This window comes from Passer domesticus, chromosome 4 (genome assembly GCF_036417665.1).
Source record: "Passer domesticus isolate bPasDom1 chromosome 4, bPasDom1.hap1, whole genome shotgun sequence".
Taxonomy (NCBI): Eukaryota; Metazoa; Chordata; class Aves; order Passeriformes; family Passeridae; genus Passer; species Passer domesticus.
Window position 1 is genome coordinate 66052492 of NC_087477.1, and position 9025 is coordinate 66061516.

The 9025-nt window shown below is 39.9% G+C and overlaps 2 protein-coding genes across 11 annotated transcripts in view; one reads left to right on the forward strand and one right to left on the reverse strand.

Annotated features, from left to right (window-relative positions):
• Positions 1-4724, forward strand: part of CCDC149 (coiled-coil domain containing 149) — a 51439-nt gene extending 46715 nt beyond the window's left edge. For 8 of the 10 annotated variants that reach the window (XM_064418475.1, XM_064418476.1, XM_064418478.1 and 5 more), the window contains 2 exons: positions 649-1230; positions 1854-4724. In XM_064418475.1, the coding sequence (XP_064274545.1) occupies positions 649-1229 (581 nt within the window). In that variant the 3' untranslated portion in view covers position 1230; positions 1854-4724. Of the gene's footprint in view, positions 1-645; positions 1231-1853 lie in introns of all 10 variants that reach the window. The other 2 variants (XM_064418477.1, XM_064418479.1) reach the window with 1 other exon arrangement.
• A 676-nt stretch (positions 4725-5400) lies between these two features.
• On the reverse strand, positions 5401-6956 carry SOD3 (superoxide dismutase 3). Its single transcript, XM_064418505.1, has 2 exons — positions 6789-6956; positions 5401-6317 (listed from the first exon to the last, which is right to left on the reverse strand). The coding sequence occupies exon 2, from the start codon at positions 6299-6301 to the stop codon at positions 5579-5581; it is 723 nt and encodes a 240-aa protein (XP_064274575.1). The 5' UTR covers positions 6302-6317; positions 6789-6956; the 3' UTR covers positions 5401-5578.
• Positions 6957-9025: the final 2069 nt, after the last annotated feature.

Consider the following 9025-nt stretch of genomic DNA (forward strand, 5'->3'; position numbering starts at 1 on the left):
TGTCCTTTAATGGACACATCAAAGGACACTTTCACAAGGGTGTTTGTTTGCACATTGATTTTTTCTGTTTTGACTCTTTTTTCAGTGTTTGCATTTTAGTATAATGTTATGCTTAAAATTCTTGAGCTGCTGCTTTGTTTTATGCTGTTGCCCTAATCAAAATAATCATTTATGTTTGGAGAAATGTTGCAAGACCAATAACAAAACTTCATTATTGGATGAAAACCTGTGAAAAGCTCCAAATAAGTGGAGCTTGTGTTATCCCCTGAAACTGGTAGTGATGGGGGATTAATGGTAAGCTGTGCCAAAAATTTCCATAGCTAAGTGCCTTGCTTGGAGTTGATATTCCTCTAGAAGAGTTTTTCTGACCTTGCTGTTCTACACTATGGTACTGTCTGACTTTTAGAATTGGTAGTATTAGGGAAAGATAGGTTCCAAAACAGGGCCAGGTCCAGCAAGAAACTTAGTGTTGGTTGCTTATTGTCTAAGAAATAGGCCTGGGAGGGGTAGGGAAGCACTCTTAAAAATTCCTTACTGAGATAAACATCTCTGTGGTCCAGCACTGTTAGTAATATTCTTCAGATCAGATGTATAACAAATGCCTCCAAATGACTTGAGTATCCTGCTGTTCCATTTCTCTTTCAGCAGAACAGAAGGGAGAACGTGATGAAACTTACGCTGTTGCAAGTGAATCTCTGGCTCCAGAGGGAACAAACTTAAATAACAGAATCCAAAATAAACATTTTTACCCTTCATTACCCCAGCTACCTTCTGAGGAAGAAGATATAAACAAGCTTGGAAGTCAGATAATTAAACTGACAGTTGCAGAACTGGAAGCGAAAAGAGGAGGCGCTCCTGTGGGGGAGCAGAACGTGGGAGTTGAAGCAGAGCTTAATGATTCATCAGAGGCAGAGTGCACACTTTCCAGCCCTGATCCATCTGACCCCACAGATCCCTCAAACGCTGAGAATGAACAAAGGGGTGAAACTGAGGCCCTGAAAGACAATGACAAAACCTTAGAGAGAGATAGTGAAATTCCAAATGAAAGAGAGGATCAAAATAGCAGCACCATGGATGTGGTGCATACTGAAGGTGCTGGAAGGCATGGAGGGCTCAGTGTTAAAACTGCAGACACAAATACCAGCTTTGAGGAGCTCTCTGAATCTGAAAACAAGAAACCATCTGATGCTGCTGAAAACCGTGAATATTTGGATAACAGTTTGGCTTGAGGTATGAAATCTGGGCCCTCAAGCATCTCACTGTAATCCTTGTGCAGTGTCTGTGCTGCTGCAGATATGATCAGTAAAATAATCTGCTGTAGGGTTGATTATTTTATACTGAACTGTTAATAATTCTTTAAAAATATGCTTTTCTGTTAGTTCTGGCTGTAGTGTACCAAAACTGTAAATTACCTAAGGGAAAGAATTAGTGATGAGGTTTATTCATGTTAGTTTTTTGTAATGATTTGAAGTTTCTCTATAGATTGATGTAATTTACATTAGTGTTGGAAAGAAGCCAGTGATAATGATTTATCTTGTTATCACTAGGCTCCTGAAACATGTATGGTCCTAGTGCTGGACTGTATTTTTATGTTGAGAAATGTCCTCAAGGATGGAAAATGTGGAGTGATAAATTGAGAAGCATCTTAAGGCTGCAAGCTTTTGCTTCTTTCTCTGACTGTGTTCTGCTTCTCTTTACATGTAGTGACTGTCAGTCCATCTGTAGCATAAGAACACTGTTCCCTTACAGGAAGTTTCTGAAAACCATCTCTGCATGTATACAGTTCTCTCATTACAAACCTTTATACCTTTGTATTTTGTCAACTGTCCAAAATTTTTCCTTTCCTCTCCCAGCTCATCTCATGAAAATGAAGCAAGTTATTTCACCAGATACTGAGAGCCCCATTTAATGAAGCTCCGAAGGAAACATCGGTGAAGCCAGAAGTCTTACTGTATGAAACAGCACTGCTGTTCTAAAGCAGAGAAAACAGCAAGAGGAGAACCAGTGATGTCCTGTCCAGCTTATCTGGCTGTCAGTTTCTGGAGCTGCATTCCTCTGCTTAGAGGAGCTGGAATGGGCCCTTGGGCTTAGTTAATGGGTGACAGGTTTCAGCCTACTCCATCTGTGCTCTCCTCTCTAAAGGAATTCTGTGTCTTTTTTATTTTCTTATTACTTGGAATTAAGGATAACTCTTCCTTTCCTCCTCATTTCACCAGTCTATGGTATAATAGAAGGGTTATTTGCATTGTTGCCACTTTCTAAAACTTCTCTTGAAGAGGTTTAGTCATAGAAAAACATTCCTGTAATAACTAGGGGGAAAGGGAGCTGCTGTGTCATTCCCTGGCTTGGTCCTGATGCTGGATCTGTGCCACTCTGCTTCTAGGAAGGCAGCAACGAGGGAATACTTGAGGTTGAAGTTAGCAGCTGTTGGGGAAGGGGAGGCAGGTCTTTCCTCTCCTGTTTGTAGCATAAGGAATAGTCTCTGCAGCTGTGGAACTTCTGAGGGCCAGCAGCCATCAAGGCAATTTTTCTGCTGGCTTGGGACCTAATTGTCTGTAAATGTTCATTTCTCACTCCTAGAACTTGAAGCCAATCAGAGAGAATTAAAGCAAATTTAATAAAATACTACTAATAAAAAGGAAAATCCCTCCCAGACTGAGTACTTCTTTGACAAATAACTGCCAGCTGCAAGTTTTTACAGCCCACTTGTCAGCTGCTGAATAAAGAGAGTTTATATTAGCAGTACTGACAAACTCTTCTGTATGTGTAAGATGAGGTAGCAGGTGCTGCCATAATCAAGGTGTCAGAGCCCATGAATGGTTTGTATTCAGCAGAAGAAAGGCTGTATGTAAATTATTACATATAAATATAAGGAGTGATAGTCGGAAGGTGAAAAATGTGGCTTGTCTCTATTCTCATGTGTTTTCCCTAGCAGGTGCATTTGTGTAACCCTTTCAGTGTCTGTCTTCAGGATACAAAGCCATACTTACAGTGCTCCTCAAATATGTGTACTTTGTCTTTAAGGGTAATTGGACATTGCAGCATTCCACTGATGATAAGCAGCAGTCCTTAGGAACAAAAGTTATATAAATAGTTAAGCGCATTAGGGACATGAAGCAGTAAAAAGTTTTTATTTTGTTATCTTGCTCACCATTAAAATTCCTCATTACCTGAAAAAAACCCAAGAGTTGTGTTTGAAAGAGTGTTAAGGTGTTCCCAGTAATTGTAACTGACTGCATTACTGACTCATTTTCGTGACAGTCAGAAGAAAATAGCTGTAGAATCTAAAATCTCCAGGAGAATGTGCAGGATTTTTTTCCTCTAAGGGCTGAATGTCACATGAAGTAGCATTTTGTTTGAGATGTATTTTTTCCATCCTTCACAGACTGATCCTTCACAGAGCTAAATATCAGTGCAGTCAGAACTGAGGCAAGCAAGTAAGAAGGTCCAGATTTCACGTGTTGAGCTCAGAAACATTGAGGGCCCTTCACTATTTCCCTGCCCTGTGTCTCTCCTGATCCACAGATGAGTGAATGAGTATTTTGCTCACAGTCCCTTAACAGCCAGTTAATGCTATTAGTGAACGAAGAGCTTGGTGTAAGGTTGAAGCAGTGCTGGGACAACAGCTTTTTAGTGCCTGATGTGCTGATTCTTTTCAGAATGTCTTTTCTGTGAGAGCATACTGATGTACAATCCAACAATTAGGGAATCTTGGTAATGTCCTCACACCATTCTCCCTCTTAGATGTAATTTTTAAATCTTTGCAATCATTAAATTCCTGTAAGATACACAGATCTCTGAAAACCTCATTTCCAGTGTGATGCCACTGCTGCAATACTGGCTCTCTCCTTTCTCTTGTAGCAAATGTGTATTCTAGCTATATTTTCAGCTCTCTCCCAGGAACACAAGACTTCAAAGCAAGGAGACTTGTAAAAGTAAGACATTGTTGCTGCACTAGGTTATAATAATTAAATTTTCTTGTCAGTATCTTCCTTGGATATTGCTTTAATTGATATTGTGCTAATATAACAATGATTTTTTTTTCCCCCCAGTAAATTTAACTAGCGTTTTTTTGTGGACTCAACTCCACCTTAGATTTGGAGGGGTTGGTTTTGTTTTTTAGGACCTGTGTTCCCTTTTTCTGCTACCTTAGATGTGCAGAAATCACAACCAGACCTTTTTGGTGTTGGGCTTTGGGGAAGCAAACTGGGAAGGGAATTTTGTGGCAGCAGGAGGAGCTGCATTTCACAAACTGATTTTAAGGAGGTTGTTGTACCTAAAGGTGAAGTCATGCATTATTTGTGAGAAGGATTTCATTTGATAGTATGATAATGGGGTTATTGGAAAAATAATGTTAATTGAATTTGTAAAATAAGTGTGTGAAAATGACAGATTAAGAAGCATCTTTTAGAATGCTGCTTCCTTTCTAAGTGAGACTATTTTTAAGCATATGGGAATTTGTATAATAAAGACAGTGGAATTTCTTTAATCCCTATGAGCTCAGGAATGTATTTCAAAATCTTAACTGAGATTAAGTTGAAAATCTGCTGCATTTCTAAAAGATAGCATTTTGTTTACCAGCTTCTGTTTTGTAGTTTGCTTTCTAAATTATGCAGTTTAATTTATTTGCAAACTAGTCTTTTATTGCTGCCTGGATTAACAGCACAATGTGGTTAAACTATATTAATAAATTTTGTCATCTTTAATAAAAATATTTACTGATACACTTGTTCTATCTGCTTGTTTCCTTTTCTCTTCTTAGTATTAGATGAATGATAGCCATGGGGTGGTGTTTTAATATTCTGAGTTGTGTTAAATTTTAAAAGTAAAGCCTTATTAAGTGAAAGTTTCAAATCTGAGAATTATCTTCCTTAAATATTTTCACTGTCACTTCTCCCAGCCCAAACTGACTTTGTTCGTACAGTTTTGTATGAAGTAACACACTCAGTATTTTTTTGCTTTGAAAATAATTCTCCCTGATCTGCTAACTTTATCATCATTGTCTAAGCAGCTTTATAACTTTTGTTTATAACTTTGTTACTAACAGGCACAGACAGACTGGAGACTTACAGAAGCAGAATAAATGGATCTCAGGTTCAACACAGAAATTTCTGTACTTTCCCTTATTTCTAGGGGAAGTCCACTACTAAGGTCTTGCAACACAATACCCAACACTGTTAACAGCATAGAGAATTTTCTGTTTTCAAGTTGGCACCTAACTACAGAAGAGTCTGTCTAATGAGAGGCAAATTCTTACTTTTTTTTCCTTTGGTGTCTAACAATCCCTTAAAATACCCTTGCAGTGCACAGATTCTTTAGCCCATGCACTCTTGCTTACATGCATTCAACTTCCAAACTGCACAAAAGAGAATCTTTTCTCCTCCAAGAAAACACTCACAGTTTTGAGCTGATGCTGGTTTTATTGATGGGCTTACATAAAGGAAGCTCTACAAAAGTGATATACATTTCATAGAGGAGCAAGCAAATAGGAATCCTTTAGCCATATATCTTAGTGGGCAACAGCACAGCCTGAGTTACTTTGTGCTGCCCAGACTGTAGCTGGCATTTTGGACTTGATCTAAGCCTGGTTGTACGTTCTTCTGTTGAGCCCCCTCTTCTTCTTGTCCATAACCTCCGGCAGTTTCTCTTCCCACAAGTTCTTGTTGCTTATCCCAATCACACAGCAAGCCAGACGTTTCCCAGCATTTCCATTTTCCAGACTGGCCTTATTATTGCCCTTGCCCATGTCATCTTCCTGCTCGTGGATCACAACAGATCTGCCCATGATGGAATATGGACCAAAGACTGTGGCAAAGAGGTTTGTTTTGTATTTTCTGATTTTGCCTTCTCTAGGAAGAAAGTTGCCAAAATCTCCTGGGTGACGAGGGTGATTGACTCTGAAAGGGTTATAGTGTCCCCCTGTAGAATCACAGCCATTGCTGAGGTCTCCAAGCTCGTGGATGTGTATAGCTCTGCTGGATTGATTGTTATCCAATGGAAACCCATCCAAGTGAAATAAGGCTTCCAGTCTTCCATATGAATAACTCTGCCTGAATAAGACTTGTCCAGTCACTTGTGGCTTGTCAGCATCTATTTTGGAGCTGGGCTTCATTTCACAACTGGCGTAAATCATCCCATCAGTGTCATTACCAAGTGTTACTGGGTAGAGCAAATTCTGCCAGAGGTCGTTCACTTGTTTCTGTATTTCATGCAATGACTCCGTTTCCTTGTCTTCCTTGTCTGTCATAACACCAGAGGCAAACAGGGTGAGCCCAGTGACCAGAGAAAGAATCAGAAACATCTTGGCAATTTTGAGCCTGCAAAAGATACAGGAAGGTACAAAGAAATCAGGGCGTTTTGCAGCAGAATGGCTGGAGAGAAAGACACACAGCCGGTGGGGAGCTGAGTGAAACAGCTGGAATGTGGTCCCAGGGGACTGCTGCTTGCTAAACTTGTCTGATGTGATGAACTGAAACTCAATCAGAATGCATATGTGTATTTAAACATATACAACTGGCACCCGTGACTAAAAGAAATTCTAGTGATTACATATTTTAAATTAGATCTTGATCTCAAAAACAACCTCTGTTTCCCTGCAGGAAGCAAGCAAGCCAAAATGTTTTAAAATCTATTTCTGAGTTTGTATTTTTGTATTGTAGAAAAGTAGGCTTTTCTACTTCCAACAAATTCCAGCAAGGCAGTTTGCCAGGAGTTTTTTTCTTGGTCCATCTACTTAACCATTAGCTAGGCATTACAAACAAAAAGCAGAAATCCAACAAGTTGATTACCTTGCAGAACCCCTCAGCAGTAGCTCTTCACCTCTGCTCGCCTAAACCAAGATGTGACTGGACAGAAGGCCAGGGCTGCTGGAAGGTGATGCTTATAGAAACTGCGTGTTTGTGTAGAAATTAGGTAACGCTGGCTCGGGGCAGGCGGCAGCCTGTGGGAGGGGAGGGAGGCGGGACGGAGGGAAGAAGGAAGGGAGGGGAGAACGTTCTGGGCATTTTTCCTTTGGGCAGGGTGAATGCTTTATCCTTTCCTGGTGAGTTTGTGAGTCTGACTCTTGGTCCTCACAGGCATAAAAAAAATATATCACAAAACTTTGAAATTAATCTGCCTTTTGGTGACTTCATGCACTCATATAAAACAAGTGAACTTGAGCAGGCAGGGAGGGCAGTTTGCTCATTTGTGTGCTGGTTGTCTGTGAGTAGTTTGCATTTTTATTTCTTCATTAATCAAAATGGAAACTGGTCCTTGAGCAACATAAACTGTTCTGTATGGATGTATACAAAAGTTTTTGTGGATTTAGAAACAGTTTAAAGTGTAATTGTTGAGGTACGTGTCAATGATGCCTTTGAAGTTTTGGGGTTAGTTAGTATCTGCTCTTCTATATCTGCTCCACTGAAGCCCTTCTGCTTTTTTTTTTTTTTTTTTTTTTTTTAAGTAGCAGCGATTTCTTTCCTAAGAGAGAAGTAAGCAGTACTGAGGCAATGCAACATCAGACTGAGGTGCAGAGAAATTGCTCAGAAGCTGCCTGGAGCATGGAGAGTTCACATGTGTTTCATCATCCCATGAACTAAGAAATGCTCCCCTCTCAGGGGCATTGCCCTGCCCACAGCACTTCCCACTGATGTAGCTGAAATGTGGATTTGTCTGTCGCAAGATCAATTTAACAGGGTGAGATTTCTGTGCAGAGAAAAGAGTATCTCTTACTACTCTGGAACAATTCTCAGTGTAAGAAAATTGCAAAGAAAATCCCTTTTCCCAGTTCATGCCTTCTGCCAGCTGGGTAAGGAATGGGACTGTCAGCTTCTGCAATGGTAAAATTGTGTGTGTTCATCGTACCAGTATCATATACTACATCAGATACAAGATACTCAGTTATGTGAGAGAGACAATTTTTTTTCTTTATATATGAGGGAGAGTAGAGCTAAAGGAATGCCAACTACTCGGATCATTAGCCAGGGAAATACAGAATTAACTAACTTAATTTTTGAATATTGTGATATTGAATGTGTTACTTTACTCTGGGCTTCAGTTCCTAATCTGTGAAGCAGGAACAAGTGGCATTTCTTCAGGGTGTTTACAAGTTTTTCAGATCATTGTGCTCCTGGGCACCGTGCAGTGCTCAGAGGGAGTTGAGCCTTCAGAGGAGCTGAGAGCCAGGATTGTCCGTCACCCCCAGCCTACGCTGCCTCCTTTGCAGCTCTTCCCACCTTCATAGGAGCAGTCTCTGCGCTGGGAAAGGCCACACTTGCACTGTAGTAATACAGTGAAATTGCTTGGGTTTAAAACATTTGAAAGTTTTATTAGCAAGTTTTATAAATAGACACAACAATGTTCAGCTAAGATTAGCCAAATGCAAAGGTTTAAGTTTGTAAAATACAGGAAGCAAACTTCCGTCTAGGTACTATTAGAAAAATCACATCTTAACAGCATAAGCCATTTTTTAAGGGGTCACAACAAGTTGAAGGAAGAAAGAAGCATTCATTCATTCATTGTTTACTCTTTGAGTCACAAAGGAGTGAACTGCAATTGAGTTTAATACTTTTACGAGGAAATTCCTGAGCCAGCAGTCACAAAAAAGATAATTGTAAATCTTTTACTGAATTATAAGGCATTTTGAAATATGTACTAGGGACAGAATCTTAGCTGGCTTAAATACAGCAATGTTTCTGACTTTAGTGGCATTTGTGCTGTCTACACCAGCTGGGATTCTGTCCCTGGAAAAACCTACTTGCTGCTCTTTTTTGATGTAGTGCACATGAGGGAGAGAAGCAGAAATGCAGAAGGTGTAAAGGAGATGATCAAAGGGACAGAAAGGACTGCAGCAAAGTGAAATGATGTATTTGTAGTGCTCTGCACTTCAGAGAATGAAAAGGAAAGAGTAGCTGTGGACCGCTGTCAGAAAGATGTATTTTAAAAAGGAGAAGGGATGATAACTACAAGGAATGCAATTGCCAGGGTGATTTGGCATTCATTTGGAGCCTGAAAGATGGTCACTAAGTACTAACCAGGTGTATCA

What these genes read in the sequence shown, in the direction of transcription:
- SOD3 (XM_064418505.1), bottom strand. Translation starts at nt 6,301, where the DNA reads ATGTTTCTGATTCTTTCTCTGGTCACTGGGCTCACCCTGTTTGCCTCT.